Source organism: Podarcis bocagei (genome assembly GCF_964188305.1).
Source record: "Podarcis bocagei genome assembly, chromosome: 15".
Lineage (NCBI taxonomy): Eukaryota > Metazoa > Chordata > Lepidosauria > Squamata > Lacertidae > Podarcis > Podarcis bocagei.
Genome location: NC_138141.1, coordinates 34,265,912 through 34,288,536, shown reverse-complemented (window position 1 = coordinate 34,288,536; position 22,625 = coordinate 34,265,912). Strand labels below are relative to the sequence as shown.

The following is a 22,625-nucleotide window of genomic DNA, read 5'->3' as shown; positions in this document are numbered from 1 at the left end:
CACTCAGCTCTCTGACAGGACAAAGAGGCAAATCCAGGGTGTGTGTGTGTGTGTGTGGCTGAAAAAGAGCAGCAGCACAGAAGGTCCGATGGAGGGCTCCTTTGTGCAAATGCAGCTTCCCTGATCCAAGCCTTTAGCAAGAAGGCAACAAAGCTTAAAGCGACATTTTTCCTGCCTATGATAAACAGGGGTTCCAAGCAGGTTTGTGTTTAGAAGTACAGTGGTACCTCTGGTTAAGTACTTAATTTGTTCCGGAGGTCCGTTCTTAACCTGAAACTGTTCTTAACCTGAAGCACCACTTTAGCTAATGGGGTCTCCCGCTGCTGCCGCGCCACCAGAGCATGATTTCTGTTCTCATCCTGAAGTAAAGTTCTTAACCTGAAGCACTATTTCTGGGTTAGCGGAGTCTGTAACCTGAAGCGTATGTAACCCGAGGTACCACTGTAGTGAGAAAGCAGACTTCCAAGCAGACTAGCACCACAGTAGAGCATTCCTTAGAATGAGGCTGCATGAAAAACAATGGAGGGAGTCAGAGTTCCAATAGCCATACCTGGAGGGCCACTGGTTCTCCATTTCAGCTCTAAACCAACCAATACAGTGGTATCTCGAGTTACAAACGCCTCAGTTTACAAATGCTTCAGGTTACAAACTCCGCCAACCTGGAAGAGTTACCTTGAGTTGAGAACTTTGCCCCAGGATGAGAATGGAAATCGTGTGTTGGAGGCGCAGTGGCAGCAAGAGGCCCCATTAGCGAAAGCACGCCTCTAGTTAAGAACAGTTTCGGGTTAAGAACCGACCTCCAGAATGAATTAAGTTCATAACCAGAGGTACCACTGTACTTAAAAAGGGAACTACTATGGATGGTGTGTGCCCAGGCCTCAGAAGAGAGCAGAGGTCTGTGTCATCAGCTCCTGAGGATTGGCAGGTACCACAAGGCCAGTGGATTGGCCAGGCCTGGGATAAGCATTTAGAGCTTGGCTGTCTACCTTTGTCTGGTCAATGGACCTGCTGTACCTCAGGATCCCACTTGCAGATCAGGTGCCTTAACCTTAAAGGTAAAGGTAAAGGGACCCCTGACTGTTAGGTCCAGTCGTGGCCGACTCTGGGGTTGCAGCGCTCATCACTTTTTACTGGCCGAGGGAGCCAGCGTACAGCTTCCGGGTCATGTGGCCAGCATGACTAAGCCACTTCTGGTGAACCAGAGCAGCGCACAGAAACGCTGTTTACCTTTCCGCCAGAGTGGTACCTTGCACTTTGACGCGCTTTTGAACTGCTGGGTTGGCAGGAGCTGAGACCGAGCAACGGGAATTCACCCTGTTGTGGGGATTCAAACCGCAGACCTGATTGGTAAGACCTAGGCTCTGTGGTTTAGACCACAGTGCCACAACCTTAAGGGTCCCTAAACTGGGGAAGGCACCCCTTTCAGTTCAGGGTCTGGCATGGTCACCTGCAATGCCTGTCTCACTCTGGTATGGGGCAGCTTTTCGTCAAGAAGCAGCAGAAGGAGTCTAAAAACTCATTCTTGCCTGCCAGCCAGAGACAAGGTATTAAACCCATGTATATAACCATGTAGGAACAAGTGCATGCCCCATGCACAAGAGACCAAGAAAGAAAGACAGAAAACAACAGCAAAGGCAAAATCCACCCATATGCATACAACTGGGGGGAATTACTAAGGAAGAAAATGAGAAATAAATACTACACTCTCCAGATAGCAAGCAGACAAAGGCCATGTTCAATTGGAAACTGGAGTGGACTGAAAAGCAGATTCACTATGATCTGCCAAGAAATGTCTACCATTGATCTGATCCACTATTTAAATTCCAGTGCACGGCCCTCGATCTCCAGTAATAATAACCCAAATTCCATTTAGTGTTCATTTGAGCAGTCAGGATAAAGTCATTTCTTATTATCTCCCCACTGTGTAAAAAACAGCTTGAAGGTAGGAAGTCAGCAAGCATTTCCACCAAAAAGTAATTATCGGGAGTGACATTTTTACTGCTGGCGTGCCATAAGGCGGACTGCGCAGTTGGAAGGACAAGCCGCTGAAGCAAAATGACAGGCCATGCCGTGACATTCCAGCAAAACCCAGACATTATTTTCCTGGCGGTTGGGTCTGATGTACCACTTCTCATTAAGTCCAGGGCCTGGGCTTCAGGTTCATGCCAAACTAGTCAAATCCCAAAGTTATGTATAAATTAATACCGGGGGGCGGGAAAGGACCAACCAGAGAGGGCAGGCAGCTGCTATGAACTTCTGCTGGGAAGGGTTCCCTGCTCCGGCCATGGCTTCAAAAAGAAATCGGAAACACATGGCTATGGAACGTCTACCAAGGACAGTTCAGGGTCTCTCTTTACCTTTTGATACACCTTTAGGGGGTGGGGGAGAAATCTGAGGATTGCCACAGCAGTGGTTTTCGAAGTTTCTCTTGAGAAAACCTTTTCCATATAGGCTGGGCTGTCAAGTGACCCCTGCATGGCTGCCATGGATTTTGGGGACACACTTTAAGTCACACACTCATGCCACAGGTTAGGCCCACTGCCACCCTGTGTGAATAAAGAATGTTGGGGGAGATCAGGAGTCGAGGGCAAAGTGTTGTTCAATGTAGTTTCTCTGCCACTATTGATCTTTTCAATGAAGAACATCCGTAGCCCTCCACAACTGAGCTTGAAAACTGAACAAGAGGGACACGAGCTGCTCAAAGGGGCCAGTGATGGCACTCTTGATGTCATCAGGATGAGACAGACTGCTTGATATAATAGCAACATCCAGTCAGGGATATTGCCTTCCCTTGTTAAGCCGGGATTCACAGACAGACCATCCCCAAATCTACTCACCCAAGTACAGAGGCCAACACAACCAATAACTTTCCCATGTGCTATGCTAAGGTATATTTGTTTGGGTACATCTTTTGCTGCTCTATGTTTTAGGTGTCACTTAACGCAAGGTGCTATAAAACACAAATGTGGCCAAGCACTGGCAGCTATGCCTCCCTTCCCTAATGGTTTTCACAATATGGGCATTCTTCCATAAAGGTGTTCTGTTTTATTATTGACCTGACCCAAACCCAAAGGATAAGGCGGGGACAAAATAAAAATGGAAGGATTGAGCAACAGATTCCATAATAGTGTGTAATGAAACAAGAGTCAACGATTTGCTTTTGATAACTTAATTCTGCTCTGTGGTAACGTAAACCCACTGCTTTTTATCCTTTCCAAGAGATACTTTCCCTAAGGATGTAAGAACAGCCCTGTTGAATAAACTGAAAGGCAATCTAGTCTAGCATCCAATTTTTCTTATAGAGGCCAACTTGATGCCTTTGGAAAGCCCTCAATCAGAGCACGAAGGTAGTTCTCATCTTGTCTGTTTCCAGATGTACAATGTTTGTGACACAGAAGTTAGATCAATCCTCCTCCACGATTTTGTCTAATCCTCTTTTTACGTAATCTAAACTCAGAGGTCTTTGTCATGCGCCTTGGCACAATGAACCATCTAGCAAACTGAGAGGACTCCACTTTCTCTCTTAAGTCAAGCTGCTGTGGTCCCATGAAGTGCAGTAAGACTTGAACTAGTATTCTGGATTACTTTTTTATTAATAATATTATTATGTAAGTTTTTTCCTTGTTATATATTAAGTTTATATTATTTCATTGTAATATTGAATTCATCTTATGTTTATTGAATTGTTTTTGCTTTATTTATTTGAACTTTAGATATGCTTTGTGACAGATTCTGCCCCTTCCCCCAAATGTTACATACTTTGATAAGTTGTGACAGCTGCAGTGATGTAATAGATTGAATGCTGAACTTGTTAAAGTTCATTGGGTGACTACTTCTTAACCTAACCCACCTCGCAGGATTGTTGTGAGGATAGACTGGGAGGAGATCCATGTACACTGCATGGAGTGGATAAAGGTACTTTCAAATGCCCATCAGTTTAATTGGGTGATTCTGGGTTCTAACATTATTCCTTCCCGTTGTACAACTTAAAGTAATTATCACAGCATACCCATGCACAGATCTTGTCACACCCTATACTAAAACAGAGCTGAGGCTCTTTAGGCAGGTCGATGGGCGAACTGAGGCATCAGAGTTGGAAGGGTACTTTGTAAGCCATCAAGTCCAACCCTTTGTTTGGTGCAGGAAATCCAGAACCACAGCATCCCCCAGCACACGGCTTTCCAGCTTCTGCTTGAAGGCCTTGAGAAAGAGAGAGCCCGCCACACCTCTCGGTCATTGGTTCCATTCCTGAACTTCCTTACTGTCAGAAAGTTTCTTCCAATGCTCAACTGAAGTATACCCTCCTGTAACTTCAGTCTATTACATTGAAGTCCTGCTCTCTGAGGTAGCTGCACTGAGAGCCAAGTCTTTGCCCTCTGGGTACTTCAAGAACGCTATCATGCCCACCCCCCACAAAACCTTCTCCATGCTAAATAACACACCTGGTTCGTTCAACCTTTCCCCACAGAACCAATTTTCCTTACCACTGGCCCTTTTCACTGCCATCCACCCAACCCACACCAATTTGTCTAGATACTTTTTACAATGTGGTACCTGGAACTTGACCATGGTACTTCAGAGGAATGGACCACTTTCCTCCAGCAAAGGCCACTGTTGCCTTCTACATGGTCACACTACAAATCTATTTAGCCAAGTGGGGTCTTCTCAAGCTGGCAGGAGCTTTCCAAGGTCTCAGGCACAAGTAGGGGCCTTCCCCAGCTCAGGAACCCAAGATCCTTCAACTAGATATGCTGAGGACTAGAGGACTTCTGCGGACAAGGAGACCCACCCCCATTCAGACCCCCTCCCTCTATTTTGGGAGGTTATTCTTTACCACAAGCCCCTGACTGCTGCCAACCAGGCTGGTTCTTTTTCACTCTGTGAATATTTGCCTCCCTGCTTCCAAGAGTGAACAATGCTCCTGCAAACCGCCCCGAAGTTATAATAAAAGCTATTAAGGTACATTATTTTACACATCCTCACATTTGCGCCATCCTGCTTTCCTTAATTTGTGACTAAAAAAAATTGTTGAGAGAGGATACTTAAATGTAGGACAGTCAGTAAAAAGTAATTTATCATCTTCCCGCTTCGGTGGATGCGCTATCAGCCAACTCATTTTCCGCATTCATCATGCAATCAGCCTATTATTTGCATATTAATCAGGCAGTGGACCATGAACGAGCCGCATCCCAGCCAAATGCTGTACTCTCTCAGGAGGAAGACTCAGTAATTATCATACATCAGTGTTATGATGTGGTAATTGATTATAACATCTTTCTGTTGCCCCTGGGGAGTCCCAATGCTAACCCAGCCCTGGGCCTAAATCTCTCTCTCTCTCTCTCTCTCTCTCTCTCTCTCTCTCTCTCTCTCTCCCTCCCTCCCTCCCTCCCTCCCTCCCTCCCTCCCTCCCTCCCTTCTTCTCCCCTTGCTCAGTGTTCCCCCTTCTCTTCTGCTCCCTCCCCTCCCCATTGCAATTAGTGCATTTTCAAGTTACTTTTCTCATTTTAAATAATCATAGGTTGAAGAGGTGGCAGGAAATCAATTCTGCCGGAACAGAAGATAAAAATACAGAGAGAAGATCACTGGGAAGTTCTCCTGGCCTGGGCAAACCTCGCTGAAACAAACAGGAGGCTTACGTAGGAGAACTTCTCCAGGAGTTGCTGCTCCTCCCGTTATTTATAAAGCGCCCACGTTTTTGTACGTGCTGCACAAAGCCGAAAAACAAACAAGCAGTCCCTGTCTGTCGCAGCCTCACATGTGTTTAATTGTGTCTAATTATAAACATGAAAGAAAAGGAAAACGGCAACCATAAAGAACATTAAAGGGATGAGGACGAAGGTACTCTAGTCCAGCTTCTTCTTTTCCAGAGTGACCAAAGAGATGCCTCCAGGGAGCTCCCCAGCAGAGCTTAAAGGCTGCTACTTATGGTGGTCAGCTGGAAGCACGGCATGAAGGCAACTGACATTCAGCACCATGCTGCCTCCGAATATGGAGGCCCCAGTTGGCCACCACGCTAACAGCAATTGACAAAACGACTCCTCTTACGGCAAGCTGGCAACCACCATTGCATCTTGTAGCACTAAATTCCATAAATTAATCACATATTAAGAATGTAAGAGCAGATGAAAACTCACGTCTATAGCCCAGCATCCTGTTTCTCACAGTGGCCAACCAAGATGCCTCTGGGAAACCCGTAAGCTGGACATGAAGACTATAGGCTTCCCCTGCTGTTTCTGTCCCCCTCGCTGCCTCTCATCCTGGAGAGAGCAGCACACAGGCACCATTGGATGGGCAGACCATCCTGAATGCACCAAATCCCTTTTTAAAGCCATTCAAGTTGGCAGCCATCGCTAAATCTTATGGCGGCAAATTCTGTGCATGGTGTGAAGAAGGCCTTCCATCTTTGTTGGTTCCAGTATCGTGAAGGAGGGATAAAACCCTGTTTTGCGACGTGTCATTTCTGAATCCTCATGACCAATGAATTTCAAGTTATTGTATTGGAAGGGGGGGGGGATCTCTATCCACTTTCTCCACATTGTGTCTATAACCCATGATTGTGTCCCACTTTGTTGTCTTTCTCCTGAACGGAAAACCCTCAAATGATTTAGCCTTTGCTGGTAGAGAGTACGCTCCAGCCACCTGACTGGCCCTCCTCCTGGCATATTTTCCTGCTCTGCGGTGCCATTTTTGAGTAGAACTGACTGGGACTGTGCACAGTATTCCAGACATCACTGCACTGCAAGATTTATATTGAGGCACTGTAATACTGGCTCCTTCCCAGCGGTTGGGGCCCAGTCAAATAAGATTTTGTCCTGCACAAGCCTCACTGAAACGGAAGGGGCTTATGCAAGAGAGTACTTGTCATGTTTTGGTCCGAAGCTGAATACCATGGAGACTGCAGCAAGGTTTGGAAATCGGTTGCTCTAAGTGAGCAACTTGCTTTGACAAAGGTTGGGATAAGACTGGGGCCTTTTCAGCCTCCATCTCCAGACTGCCTCCTCCAAGCCTACCCCCCCCCCCCGAGGAGAACATTGGAGCCTGAAAGGGCCAGCTTTCTGGCCTGAATATGGGCACCATTTCATAAGCTCCCTCCTGATACGCTCCCTTGTGTTACTGGACTGGTGATATGTGTTGGGAGGACTCTGGTTCTTCAAACGCAAGAAAGGCTTTGGCCCTACAGCTTCTGGGATGTTTGTCTGGGGGCTCCTGCCTAACAGGCTCAGGTGTAATGGCCTTCCTATCTTCAGCAATTAGCTCTGAGCCTGAACCTGACCTGGCCATTGCAACCTCCTACTCAATGTCCAGATCACAGCTAGATTCTTTTTTAATAACATTTTTTAAATTAGCTTTTCAAATTTTACAAAGAATAAATCTCTCAGATCCGTTGACTTCCCATGGTGTTCTTTTCTTACCTTATAAAGCTGCTATATTACTTATATTTTACTCATCATAAACATTGATTATAAATTATTAAACTGCAATTCTCATCCGCTGCTATACTTAAAATCCTGCATATGTTTTAACATAACCATAGGTTGGTTTTTTTTTTCAAATAATCCACAAAATATTTCCATTTTTTTGAGCTTTTTTTCTTCATTCTGTTCTTTAATTCTCACAGTTAATCTACCCAACTCAGCATGTTCTGCCATCTTCATAAGCCAATCTTCTTTCACTGGGACTAGATCACAGTTAGATTCAAAGGTCCTGATAGGGCTTGCTGCTGCTGGATCGTGCCTGGGACGTTTATTTGCAGCCATCCCTTCTCCTGCCTACGCTTCCAGGCTATTGCTTGCATAATATGTTCTTTCTGCCCCCCCATCAGATAAAACAAAACATTGCAACCTCCGAGGGTAGCAATTGTGAAGTTTTTGGACAAAAGGCAGTTTCAAGCTGCTTTATTTAGGTACCAACTGACAGGCTAATTTCAGTCCCTTTTGCAAAAGGGCACACAAAACATCTGCCAGTTGAAATTGGCACTATTTTAGGATCTGAGTTCCTAAATGGGAAGTTGGGGGTGGGGAAAAGGAGGGGAGAAAATAATCAAAAATGCAACCAAAGTAATAAATAAATAAATGGATAGTATGAGAAGATATGGAGGGGCACAGAGGGAAAGGAGAGATGACGTCTGCTACCTGCTCTCAGTGCAAGACTATGTGACAAAATTCTAGTAATGGAAATAATTTGTTATTCTGAGGAATGATGGAATTTTGGTGTGTCAGAATGTCATTTGTATGGAGAAGCAAGAAATCCTGTGAGCCCTTACAAAAGCTCTGAAGTGGTTTTAAATATACTGTTATTCGCAAAGAAGATCTCTGGATTCAATCCCAGGCTTTGCTGGCTGGTATGATGGGAGTTGTAGCTCAAAACATCCGGAGGGAATGAGGTGGGGAAAGGCTATTTTAAAGGATGCCAGGCAGCAGGCCTCAGCCTGAGATTATGAAGAGTCACTGCCAATCCAGGGGCAAAGCTGGGCTAGATGGACCAAGCGACCGAGTGCTTCATATCAGAGTAACTGATCTGCATGCAAAAGCTTCCAAATTCCACCCCTGAATTCTCCAGCTAAAGAATCTCAGGTTCTAGGAGGTCTAAGGAACAGTCACTACCTGAGGCCTTATACAGCTGCTGTCAGGCTAGGTGGACTGATGGGCGCTTCAGAGGAGGACTCACAGCACATGCTTTGTAAGCAGAAGAACTCACAGCCAAATCCCAGGAAAAATAGCTCAGATTGCATGCCTGAAAGACGAGCCACAGTAGATTGCCTGGGGCTAGACAGACCAATGGTTTGATCCAGGCTATTTTCAAATTTTATTTTAAAGGTTCCGTTCTGAAAGAACCACTAAAAGATGCAAGGCACTCACTTTCCTAGCAAGGAAACAATTTTCTTTGTTTCAGGGATCTAAACCTAGGTTTGTTTATGCTTCGCTCTGGGACCCCATCCAAGGAAGTGCCGGAGTTCATGCTCAGACATGCACCCTTCACCTCACAAGCCCTCAATGCCATTTCCCCTCCAGCTCCTTCAGGAAGGCAGGCTCCCTCAGGCGGCCCAGTGCTAAGGCGACCCCCTGCCAGCTGCAGCGGCACCCAACGGGAAATGCCACCTGTCTGTCAGGAGCCATTCCCGGCTGCTTCCACCAGCTGCCAAGGAAGTGCAGATTGCCTGGTGCTGTCCCCCTAGCTCTGACCCTCTTACTGTGTGATGGTAAACTAGCAGCTCTTCAAGCAAGCAGAGGGCAGATGTCAAGCCCTCCTGCATGGCAAAACTCTGTACTCTTTAGAAACCCCAAAGTCATTAGCTTGAAAGAGCTGATAGGAAAGATCCCAGAGAGGCTGAAGGAGGAGAAGGTGAGGGGCAGAAGATGCAGAGGAAGGCAAGGGAGCTGTGGGTGGAAAAGGAACTTATTAGTTCATTTGGGGAGCCTTGACACTGGAATACTTCCTCTAGGGAGACTTGGCTGGTAATGATTTGGATTTCTTTTTTGCACCTGAGGAAGACCTTTTCATTTCCCCAGGCCTTTTAGACTTACAGTTTTAGATGTTAGCATAGGTAAAGGTAAAGGACCCCAGGACGGTTAAGTCCAGTCTAAGGCGACTATGGGGCTGTGGTGCTCATCTTGCTTTCAGGCTGAGGGAGCTGGCGTTTGTCCGCAGACAGCTTTTCCAGGTCATGTTGCCAGCATGACTAAACCGCTTCTGGCACAACGGGACACTGTGACGGAAACCAGAGCGCACGGAAATGTCGTTTACCTTCCCACTGCTTGCAGTACCTATTTATCTACTTGCACTGGTGTGCTTTATTATTTACCTGACCATTGTATCAGCTCCTCTAAGGGGGGGAGAGGAAGACAGCAGTATACATTCTCTAAGTAAAGATAATTAGCAGTAAAGACAATTAGCAGGGTGGCAAAAGTAGGCATACTGCTTTAGAATCCACTTTCTTTGTTCTTGACTCAAGATCTCATCATTCACAAAATCAGTAAAGAAAAACAATCCTTTTATTTATTAATTAAAAGTATTCCTACTTTTAGGGACGTGGGTGGCGCTGTGGGTTAAACCACAGAAGCCTAGGACTTGCCGATCAGAAGGTTGGCGGTTCGAATCCCTGCAATGGAGTGAGCTCCCATTGCTCGGTACCTGCTCCTGCCAACCTAGCAGTTCGAAAGCACGTCAAAGTGCAAGTAGATAAATAGGTACCACTCCGGCGGGAAGGTAAACGGCGTTTCCGTGCGCTGCAGTGGTTCGCCAGGAGCGGCTTAGTCATGCTGGCCACATGACCCGGAAGCTGTACGCTGGCTCCCTCGGCCAGTAAAGCGAGATGAGCGCTGCAACCCCAGAGTCGGCCACAACTAGACCTAATGGTCAGGGGTCCCTTTACCTTTATTCCTACTTTTGGGCCACCCTGTATGCTGACCATCCAAAAACTATTAAGCACTGAAAGACAACAGATGAAAGAACCTTTAAGGACAGGCCCAAGGTAAAGGGGGTGGGAAGCAAAGCAGCTAGATTTCTGAGTACTGTGCCTATAAGGCAGGGGCATGCAGAAGGTAGATTAGGACCAACAGGAAATTCTCTAGGTCATTGGCGGCAGATTGGCAAGAGTTTCTGACTCCCAACTGTTTAACAACAGCAACAACACCACCCTCCCTTTACTTTTTTCCACCTCAGATACATTGCTGAAATGAAGAAAGCTAAAAAGAAGCAGATTTCTGTGCAAAAGGACTGTGAACTCAGTTGATTTCTGCTACTGTAAACCAACACCTAAGGTTCTAAATGTGTTCAGAGGCACTCTGCTCTCTAACTAAACGTATTTTACACCTGGCTCTGGTTGGTAGATCTTGGGGTTCGAATACAAACCAAGTAGATCCTACAAGGGAGAGGTCTGCCCACCTTTGCTATAAATCATTAGAAACAACCACAGATCTATGCTCCACCCAATCCCAATGTTTTGGGATGGGTAACAAAATCAAACTGTCCCCTCGCAGAATGGTATAAAATTTAATCTTGCAGACCCTTTATACCAGTCCCCAGAATTTATATTCCCATCTTAGAATTGCCAGGTTAAGTTTCAAGGCAGCCCAATTATTAATGGAAAACTGTAAGTGGAACCTAGTTCAATGTCCTCACACATATAATTCATTTAACTCAAGTTGCACAAAACCCTCTCCAAAATGCTGCCTTCAAGTAGGAACTCTGCTTCAACATTTACTTCCTTCCTAAGGAGCCTTAGAGCAAATGCCAATTTAAATTATCCTCCAGATTGCACTTTTCACATGCAACAGTTTTTTTGTTTTTTTGTTTTAATCAGCTTCATTTGTTCCCCAAAGAGCATGGCAGTGAGAATAGGACGCCACAATTCACATTTTGCAGATGCAGAACCAGAGTTTCCCAAGGAAATGTTTTCTTTGGAAGAAGAGTGTCTCTTTATAAGATTTGTGGCTTTAAAGTGCCATATAAGCAGCTACAGGCTTGCAGTCAATAATTTGACCGGTTACTTCAAATCAATTATGAGGTTTTTCATCTTTTGAGCTCCTGGCCATGTGCTCCTTCTTCTCTCTGCCCAGAGCTTCACCCAGCTTCCCTTCCCCTCTCCATTCTGCTGCCCACTCCTGCTGTATCACTCCCTCTTCTAAGCCCCAACATGCTTCCCTAATCTCCACATCTTCCTTGGCATACTGCAGAGGCAGGGAAACCTGTGGATTACAACTCCCATCATCCCTGACCATGCTGGCTGGGGCTGACGGAATTGGAGTCCAACAAGGTTCCAAGCTTTCTCATGTTCCTACATCTTTTTACCCTGCCTTTCCCCTTTCCAGGGTTTGAACAGCCCAGCCACTGGTAGCCAGCGGCTCTTTCGCCTGCCACACCTCCCTGTGATGTTAGAAAGAAGTATCACTGCCAGAAGTTTCACCAAAATGGATTTGTGCATGTCACAATACAAATTATCTCAGGATTTTCACTTTAGAAAAAACCCCACCTCTTACTGCACCCCATAACAACCACAATTGCCTGAGCAGCATGAAGCCTGGAATGATGAATGGGACTCAAAAAGAAAGACAAATAAAACGAGAAATCTGAAAGTCCCCCAGGATTACCCTGGACTGTATTAACAAATTAAGAGTTCCATTTTAGAATGGAGACGGGCAGACCCAGGGTGATACACACACCATGAAGATGAGCACACTGAGTTCAGCTCTGCTTTCCTGCTTGTGTCTTCAAGTCTTTATAACGTTAGAACCAGTATATGGGAAAAGAAGATGCCTTGTGAATGAACTATATAAAAACTCTCTTACAAAGCAGCACCGTCAAACTGACTAGCCAGTCACTTCTAGCACACCTTTCTGTGGATCGACTCCAGGGAAGAGTCTGTACAGTGAAGTTGCCTTAAAACAGAATTCACAAGTGCACAGTCTTCTAATAAAACATGGTGGTTGACACTGGGGTGTCACAGGCAGCGGCAGAGCAAGTCAACTGGGCGCCTGGGGCAGCACACGTGCCCTGAGCCCAGGGGCAGGGCCAGCCGCCCATGGGGTGGGCCGGGCTGGGCCGGGGCAGGATGTTTTGTGGGGCCTCCGAGGAGTCTGCGTGCCTCCTCCCACTCAGCTGCCCTACAGCTGGGGGGAGGCAGCAGGCAGACCGTTTGGGGCAGCGCGGCGCCTGCAGGCACCCAAGCCACCGCGTCACTCCCAGGAGAGATGTGTGGCTTGGGTGTGCTGCAGGCCCTGTGATGAGTGCCACCTGGCATTTTGTCACCCCCCCAGTGGTGACACCCAGGGTGGACCATACCCACCACACCCTCCTTCCTCCGCCCCTGGTCACAGGCCACCAGAAGTAGCAGGGAAAGACCACTGATAGTGACCATTAAGGCAAACTACCCCTATACTTCACATAGAGGAAGGACAGAGACAGCCAATGGGAGAGAGAGTAGTTTAACAAAGGCTACCTATGAAGTTCATCGCAGAGGCAAAATCTGAACAAGAGATGTATTGGCTTATCCATCACCCTCAACTGCTATGATCCTGTAGCACTTAATGTGAGTCATAGGACTCTCTTTCTAATTTGAATTGTCATCTAGTACAAAACCAAGGAATTCCCCCACCGCACCCCAAGCCGAATGAACACAATCCATTGAACACCTCTGCTACCCAAAGGACAACACACATGGAGCTATTAATTCCAGAAACTCAGTAGAAGATTACTTGGGACGAGGCATTCTCGATGGTGGCACCCAAGCTTTGAAACTCCCTTATTAGAAAGGTTTGTCTCCCTCCTTTTTGACCTCTAGGCTAAAAGTGGGGTGTGCATGTGTGTGTGTGTTAAGCTGTGTTTGTCATTTGTCTGATGCTGCTCAATTAGTTAGATTTTAGTTGCTGCACTGTGGATTTTAAACATAATGAAATTCCTGAATCAAAAGGAAGGCTATGCACTTTAACAAGTAAAAACAAAACAAAACAAAAACCAAAGACAGAGTAACTGGGGGAAAATGAGGAATTAAACCTTTTAACTTTTTGCAGGGTAAAAAATCCAGGAAATGGAAGGTGCAACTCCAATACAACAGAAGGGAATGGAACAAAGGTTGCTCCCCCACGCCCCATGAAGAAGCCAAAACACAACGCAACCAAGCAAAAGATTTTGTAAGAAAGCAGCTGATTACCTGAGCTTGCACATCCCTGCTGAAGGGAATCTTGCAGTGATGACACAGAGTGAAGAACTGGAGAAAGAAAAGGAGGACTATCAGGAAGAGATAGGAGAGGAACATAGCCTACAACTTGCCAGCAAAATGAGGGTCATTAAATGGCCCAGGACTAACAGAGAAAAGCAGCACAATATCAAACCAGCTCAATTCCCATTCCTTTATACCAGGAAAGTGGAACCTGTTGCTGAACTGCAACTGCCATCATTCCTGATCACTGGCCATGCTGCCTGGGGCTGAAGCTGGACTCCAGGAACTTTTGGAGGGCCTGGAGTTAGACACCCCTACTTTAAACCTAGATCAGATGTGGAGAACCTGCAACTCTCCAGATGTTGTTGCACTCTCCTCAGCCCCAGCCAACATAACCAGCAGTCTGGGATGTTGAGATTTTGTAGTAAGCAGTATCTAGAGAGCCACAGGCTCCCCATCTCTGATCCAGGGGATGGTTTGGAGGAGACTCTAGGGCAGGTACAGAGGATACCCACAGTTATCTGCTCTCTACATATGGCAGAGGAGCAAGAACTTGCCTATGGAGCAACACTCCCAAATACTACATTTGCAAAGGGCACAACATATGTAAAATCCAATGCCTATAGGCCCAAATGGTGTGATTGATTCATTTCCCCACCCCTGACTGAGGAATAGACTGTGTGATTTAGGTATGCACCCTATTAAAATGTGATACCTGTGCATGGATGCTCCAGGGTGCGCAAGGCAAGCCTGGTTGATGGAACAAGAAGGGCTTTCTCGCTCACCCCTACCATGAATACAGAAGAGGCAAATAAAGGATTCCTGCTGCTCAATTGAGGCTGGTTCCACACAGTTAAGTGCCTCATAAGCAGCCAGTTTTACTTCTGCTTGTGTGGTTCAACATTTATATTACAAGAAGTGTCCAAATGCAGTGTTGACAATCACAAGAGGAAGTGGACAATTCTGTAAAATCTAGTAAGTGTGAAAAATCCAGAGATTAACTGGACAGTTATCAAGTAGCCCTTTGTCAACATCCTCTATGATTTCAGCTGTTCACCCAACATGCGAATGCCAGAAACCACGGGACCTTCCCTTGTGATGGTCAACAGTCTCTGCATCATATTTAAGTTTCTTTCAGATAATTTAGGAATGCCCTCTCTAGCAGGCCATTGCCAAGCCCTTTAAAGTCTCATCCTAATGAAATTGTGCCTTTCTTCCACACCCACTTGGTGCTTTCGACCACAAAGAAAAACTATCCAATGAAATCCTGCCCAAATGCACCAGTTTTGTTAAAATTTCCCCCTTGAAAGGCATTTAATATTCTCTCTGCATAGAAGCAAAGCCTGAAAATTACCTTAATTAGTTTAGGCACTGAGTCTGCTTGCTGATGGGGTGGAATCTTAAAATTGAGGCGCTAGGTATTGGATTTCTTGCATCTGCATTCTAGATCCATTTGAAATAGGATCCAAGAGCCCTCCAGAGTTTGGGCTGATCTGAAGTAGATGGTTTTATATGCAAACTTCCCAAGGCTGGTGGGATGACTGAGAGAGCTCCTGGGAAGCACTGTGATAAGCCCCAGGACCACACAGCATGCAGTTTCCATGCTTCCATGTGTTGCTGCAAATATTCCTGGCCCTATTAAAGCAGCTACTTCTAGCCCCCCACCCCCATTTTTGCAAGTCAAGGGTAGGGAAAGTGCAGGCTGTATGATAGCCCCATCAGACTCTTAGAGATGTCTGGGGTCAGGGGGTTAGATGGAGGATTAGTGGCTTTGCTGATTCAGAATGGATCCAAATTAAATTCAAATTACTTTCCAACACTTGGCAAATGTCCTCCAAGTTAATCGGATTCACGTGGAATCATTCTGAATAGGATGGTGGAGGATGGGTGGACCAACTCACTTCTAGTCCCCGATGCCCTTTAACTGTAAAAGGAAGGACTCTAAGCAAAGAAAGGAATAGCTCAAGCCTCCCACATAAGTCCACAGTTAAGTGGACCACTTTGCAAGGCTAACTTGTGCCCTCTGTCTTGAGGCAAGGATGCTGAAGGAAAGGGAGGCGGAAAAACAGGTGCAACTTGAGTTCCTGAAGCCCCAGCATTGAGAAACACCACCAAGGGATGCAGGTACCCTCCGTCCAGCACATTTACGGAGGCATACAGGTTGCAGGCATGAGTGCATTGAAAGAGAGTGCAGCTTTACCTTTTCCTGGAATTGCTTAGCTCTTCCTTAGGGAAGCCCAACTTATGGGGCTTTTTTTGGTGGGATGCCTCTTGCCTTAATGTGGTTTCCAAAGGTAGGGCAACCACTCACCCACTGGGGAGCTTATCAGGCCCAAAGATAAGGGAAAGATGGCAGCTGCAGTCCACTCTGTCATCTTATGCAAAACCAGTAAGGGAGGGGGTGATTCTGCTGAAAGTGCGTTTGTGGTCATGGCCACAGGGTTGTACACACATCAGGCTGCGTTTCCCCCCCCTACTGCAGGGCATTTCCCCTTTCAGACACTGCCCAGGAGCCGGAAAACACACCAAAACAGCAGCTGCCTTCTCAACACCAGTGAGTGGCAGCTCTGGAGGAACCCAGTTACCTATTCTCTGAAGGGTAAAGACAACAACCACTGATGCTTTATGCATGTGTGTGTGTGTAAGAGAGAGAGAAAGAGATGTTTGAGTGTGAATGGGTTGTGTTTGTGACTTTGGTCCCATCCTGCACGTGCTCGCCCCCTCCCACCTTGAAACAGTCTCTAGAAAGGAATGCAGCCCTCCAGCTGAAAAAGATTTAGCACTACAGTCTAAATGGAAGGGTACAAAACCAAAGGAAACACTGTGAAAGCCAAGCCTTTGTATGGCATTAAAAAAACACACCAAAAGAGTCCAACTATCTACTTACCCTGGCCTTGGGGCTGCCCTTGGGATGGCAAGACTCCCTGCCCCAGTTCACCGTTTAGCCAGAGCTGCATGCGGATGAATGGCTCGCGGCCTTTCTGCGTCAACTTGCTCCATGGCTTTGGCCGGGACAGCATGTCACTGACGCTGCCTTGGGAGAGGCCCAGCACCTGGAGGGAAGCAACCACAGAGGACATGGGATTAACAGTGCCCTGGACGGGAACTGGGAAGATCAGGGGGTAGCCTGCAGACTACATGCAGCTCTTATTCCTCAAGAGAGACACCTGCTAGAGGAGAGATGGTGCCACACTCTGCCTTCTTCAACCTGCTGGCAGGAAGAGTGCAGGGTGCCACAACAGCACTTTTAACCATTCTTATTGTTATGAATGCCTTCAGCCGCATCTCTGGTTACCTGTTGTTTGCCCTTCTGAGCTAGCAAGGGGGGGAGAATTGAAGCAAAGGGACTACACGGAAGGAAGACAAGTGGAAAATGCAGCTGGGTGTTTACTGCCCATGTTCCATGTGCTATCCAACAGATACAAAGTGTCCTGGGCTTTGAAGACACTCAAAATCAGGACAAAAGGGAGAAATGTGCTAAGAGGAAGGCATGCTTGGCAAATCCACACTGTGATCAACTCCTGCCTGGAAACCAATGTCCCCACTGTGGAAGGACGTGAAGATCCAGAATTGGCCTCCACAGTCACTTACGGACTCATTGTTAAAACTGTGTTTATGGAAGACAATCCTACTCGGTTACGAGTGATCGCCAAAGAAGATGACCCGGGGGACTCACACAACACCCTTGTGCTGGAAGACACCGAGCAGTTTTCTGCCACTCAGCAAGCAGGGAATAGATGTTTGGCATCATTCCTCTACCATCTCCACCTCCACAATTCTGTGGCTCTTACTCCCAATAAGCCTCTTGGTGGAGAGTCTCCCTCTTTCTGGTTTTCCTTCAAAGCCCAATTCTTTGAAAAATATAGGTTCTTACAAGAAGATGAATGAAATATGCAAATTAATAAATCAGATAAATTTGCCATTCTCCCCTTCTGCAGATAACGTCCCTGACGGTCATAAAGTCACCATCACAAGGCACACAAACCAACAAACTAGCTCCAGCTAAGCGCTTACCTTTTCCCCAAATATCCTTTGGCAGATGCCGTTCTTCGCTAGCTTCTCTTTGACCTGACGGGTTAGCTCTATTGTATCCACTTCCTGGTACATATAAATCTCATACTGCTCGGGGGTCAATGGAGGAACGGAAGGTTTAGATGGCTTTGCTAAAGAGACAATGGGGGAGGAAGGGAGGGGGCTGTTCTGCGGCGTCTCACTGCGGCTCGCCCCTGTCACACTCAGTTCAGAGCTCTGGGAATAGGGTGACTCCGCGTTGGGCCACTCTTTCCAGTAGTCCGAAGAGGAAGGCCCTTGAAGCTGCTGGTTACGGTCCGACCGAGTTTGGCTGCTGGCCTTCTCCTTACCGCTGGTGGTTTCCTCCACTTTGGGGTCATCTGGAGGGGCGGCATTCCTTCTGTCAGGCTGCACAGTGTTCCACCAGTGGTCCTTCCACACCCCGCTGCGCCCCAGTTCATTTTTAACGTGCCTCAGCACCCCTTGCGTTGAATCAGACATCCCGTGGAGGTCCAGGATGGGGGCCTCTTGGGCCTCCTTCTTCAGACCAGAGAGAGTCTGCAGGGAGGAGATGCTGGAATCCACAGATGATGAGTGCTTCTTCAAGGACATGGCCAGGGGGGAATAACTGGCGACCGAAGAAATGGCGGGCGTGGGGACAAGTTTTGGGGACAAGATGGAGATCTCAGCTTGGGACAGAGGGGTTGCTTTTAAGGCAGGTTCGAGGGCGGCCTGCTGTGCTTCCATCTCTCGCCGGGCTTGCTGCAGAATGGAGCGGATGGCATCGTCGGATCCACCAGTGCTCGAGGTGGAAGGTGGCTGAGCCGGCTCAGCTATGGGGATAAACAAAGAAGGCATGGTGAGATGTTGTGGCCCACGTAACTGATTTTGCCAACACATTGGAATCAAATTCTTGCTGCCCCACCCCGTGGTGCAAACCAGAGAGGCAGGCCCAGAGAAAAAGTCATTTACTGGTTAATCTCCAATGTTTGTCTCAGAAGGGTTGTTTCTGAAATTTGCAAGCCAACCTCTGCGCAAGCCCTTTACTAGAAACTGATGGAAATAAAGGAGAGAGGTGTCTCGTTCCCAAAATTACTTGATTGGAACCCTGAGGTCTACCAGTATGCATGAGATTTCCCTTAGCTTTTTCATGCCCCACAAAATACCAAGAATTACTGGTGAATGGTCAATAGTCCTTGACTTTTCAACACTCTGTTGTCTATGATTATATGAACATCTTACTTATCAATGTTTTAATCATTCCAGTTCTCTATATTAGAGAATAAAGAGTAACGCATTCCTTGACTTTCAAACAATTTGCTATTGCTATTGTCGTACAGACATCAGACTTGCGCCTGGACACCGATTGTGATGTCACCAACATCACACGCAATATCAAAAGAATAAGACATGGTTCTCATTCTGAACTACTGGGCCGCTCATATAGTGCAGCACACACTTGAGGGAACCATGAAGACAGCAAAGCTGTGATAATTTGTGACCAAGAAGACAGAGCACTCAGCAACCTGCCCCTGCAATGGAGTTGAGGTTTGCTTTTTCCTCTGCATCTCTCCTACCCACTGCACCCATGCCTTGGATATTTTCTGTCCTGCTTCACTTCATTGGCCTAGTTTGCATGTCACACCATGCAAAATTACGGCTTTGCCACGAGTGTGGACTCGCAGAAAGGAGTTTGCTTCCCTCCTCCCTAATTCTTCTACTGCTTTGTTGCACTGAGCCAAGCTGTGTTTGGCTTAAGCATCTTATCTGAACTTGGGCTCATGGTTTAGCTCTTCTAGACAAGCCACAAGCCCTAAACCTTGGTTACAGCTCATGGGAAGTCTAGAGAGTCTAAACCATGAGCCCAGGTTTGGATGACATTATGGCAAACCATGGCTTTAGATCAGTGCAACAGAATGACTGGGGAAGAGCAAAGCAGACACCAACTCATCTCCAGGAGCCTGCAAATTTGTGCTAAGTTGTAGTGTGATGTTTGAATGAAACCACTGTGTTCCTAGGCTTCTTCAAACACTCATCTCTGCATTCTGCTTTCCATGAGATGTAGGAATCGCCCTTTCTCTCTCACACACATTTTCTCTGTGACCAAACTGAGAAGAATGCAGAATAAAATCCACTGAATATTAATGTGGGAATATGAAAAATATATTTCATTATTATATTTCAATTAACTTTCTGTGCATAACTAAACCCGCACACAAACCAGTTTAACTGTTGAAGTTTCCTGAAACTTCCAACATTCCACTTCATTATCTCCATCCACTTTTTGCATGCCATTCAGTTTTAGACGCTTCCATCAAGTCATCCCTTACTCACCTTTGCTCTAAACTAAAAAGTCCCTGACACTGCAACGTTTTTTCTTAACCCTTTAGTGGCACACAACAGGCAGGTTAAAGTTTTTTGCACACTCTTAAGTCTCTTGCCAATAGTTTCCAGGGTATCCTGAGGTTCAGGGTCACTCCAACCGGAAGCTCCTACCTGTTTTCTGTACCTGCAGCTCCCTTTTTGCTTGCTCTAGGATGGATTTGATAGCTTCATCAGAGCCTGCCTCTGTGGCTCGGATTCTTGTGGTGATGTTACCTGGAAGAAAGGGGGAAATGATCAGCTGTTAAGCAGCTTTTTGGGGATCAGCATTTCCATTCAAAATCTGTTGTCAGCGAAGCACTTTGAGAGAACTAGAGGAACATAATAAATATAACAAGGAGCTGCAGTCACATCTGGTACTCCTATGCATATGCAAAATGCAGTATTTTCTTCGCAGGTTCAAACTGCCGCCCTCCGCCCCCAGTTGAGAATTTTACAATTCTGCTTTTTAATATTGTCTTCGCTCTTCCCTTGAATTCTATCTTTCCCTGCGCAATCTGGGTTTTTAAAAAATGGTGCAATGTAATGTATGGATGTGTTGTGAGCCGCTTTAGGGACTCTGGTCAAGAGGTAGGGCGCACATCTAAGAAATATACTGATCCGTGCTATCTAGCCAGGCACTGTCTCCTACATCTGGTGGGGAAAAGGCTTCCCTATCACCTCCCACCCGAGATCCTCTTAACTTATGGTGCCAAGGAATGAATCTGAAACTTTCTGCACGTGAAGCATGTGTCTCACCATTGTGCTTCGCCCTCTCAAACTCCTCTGAATCTCGAGATAATTTGGCAAAGTTTTCTAGCACTGTAATCTTGCAACAAGGATTTATAACAATATTTCTGTGACCTATTTAAAAACATGTGGTTCTTTTCAACCCACCAGCAATGCAAAGAGTTATTAAAAAGCACAAATTGGCATGTTCTTTCTCACATTTCTTGAAAAAAAAGGAAAAACCTGCTAGATTTCAAAAGCAAAATATTATTCTGAATATAGCACAGTATTGCAGGCTGGAATAGGAAACGGACATAAGGAGGGGGAGGGAGCACTTGAAATATCTTGGTCACTCTCCAAGTTGGCATTATGACAAAATATCATTCTAATTTTTCCTTAAGCATGAATTCTCTCTTTTTAGAAAACTAGAGGCAGAAAAATCCTAAAATTTTGAAAGCTGTTTTTGTGCCATCACCCTTGATTAAAAAACGTACCATGGTATTCCTTTTCGGTGATACAGGAACACGCTTCCTGCACTTAAGCTGTACGTGGATATGAGGAGGGTGCCTAAGGCAGAATACTTTAGGCTCCTGTCCCTTATGTCTCCAGGGCACTAGGGACTGTTACTAGAGTTTGGGTGGTAAGTGGCAGCAACTTATGTTACCCCAAGGTATTTTGGCATCCATGGTGGAAAAATCCAACTGGCATTCATCTCTCCCCCCCCCCCATGATACAGAGAACCATAAAGAATAAAGTTCTCCCACAATAGCCTTATTAAAATGAATGGGAGCTGCAAGTGAATCCCATCAGGGCCAGTTCTATGCGGTCTTTTTTTCCTGCTGCTCTTGACGGCACCCATCAGTTGCCCATCTCTTGCCTAATGGAAGAGACGCCTCTGCTTGCACCCCAGTAGCTGATTCACACCAATTCAGTTTTTATTCTCTGTTATGCTACAATCTATTTTCTATTTTGTACACTAGTCTTATAAACTCATAGGTAAGCAGTGCGAAAGTAATAATGTGAGCTGAAATGGGAAGAGTTCCCCTAGGAGGACTGTATGAATGGGGTCTTCTCAGGGTCACAGAATCTAGGATCAGGAACAAATGCGTGGCATGGCTTGCAGTGGGGAGTGGGGTAAGTGCGGCACTGCCCCACCACGCTCAGCCTGTCCTTAGCTAGCCCCTCACTATCTCCTGACTTACAACCAGTCCAAGGGGTGACCCTGCCTGTCAGCTTCCTCCTGGGTTGCCCTTGTAGAATTCAGCAGGGAGGAGGTAGATGGGGGCAAAACTAGAATTACAGTGGTACCTCAGGTTACAAATGCTTCAGGTTACGTGTCTTCAGGTTGCGGATCGCGGGAAACCTGGAAGTACTGGAAAGGGTTACTTCTGGGTTTCGCCGCTCATGCATGTGCAGAAGCGCTAAATTGCGTCACGCTGCGTCAGACGCAGCGCTGCAGGTTACAAACGCTGCGGGTTGCGGATGTGCCTCTGTCCCAGACTACATCCGCAACCCGAGGTCCCACTGTAGTTGGCTCGGCCTGTCATTGGCTCTAGCACCACCTACTGGTGGGCTCCCTGCCTTCTGCCCTCTCAGTCCCAATGAGACCAGCCACCACTGATGGCTTGGCTTACGTAAATAATATGACAGGCACCTTTAAGCACCGCACATGTTCTCTGCTTTGTGAAATACACAGAAGCCCTATTCAAGGACTCAGAATCACAGAATAATCCTTTGTATTTTATAATGATGTTTTTAAATGCCGTAAGCCGCCTTGAATCGGAGAAAGGCGGTATATAAACATATGAAATAAATCAACAACATATGAACTTTAAAGTGTAAGCCTGTGGAGAAAAATCACCTTTTT

General features: G+C 46.4%; 1 protein-coding gene across 8 annotated transcripts in view; it reads right to left on the bottom strand.

Moving 5' to 3' along the window:
- Positions 1–22,625, bottom strand: part of CUX1 (cut like homeobox 1) — a 259,697-nt gene that overhangs the window by 59,246 nt on the left and 177,826 nt on the right. For 6 of the 8 annotated variants that reach the window (XM_081172847.1, XM_081172850.1, XM_081172851.1 and 3 more), the window contains 4 exons: positions 20,165–20,266; positions 17,672–18,501; positions 16,545–16,710; positions 13,649–13,705 (listed from right to left, as the gene is read on the bottom strand). The exons of 1 other annotated variant lie outside the window; for it this stretch is intronic. In XM_081172847.1, the coding sequence (XP_081028973.1) occupies positions 13,649–13,705; positions 16,545–16,710; positions 17,672–18,501; positions 20,165–20,266 (1,155 nt within the window). The remainder of the gene's footprint in view (positions 1–13,648; positions 13,706–16,544; positions 16,711–17,671; positions 18,502–20,164; positions 20,267–22,625) is intronic. One more of the 8 variants, XM_081172849.1, reaches the window with a different exon arrangement.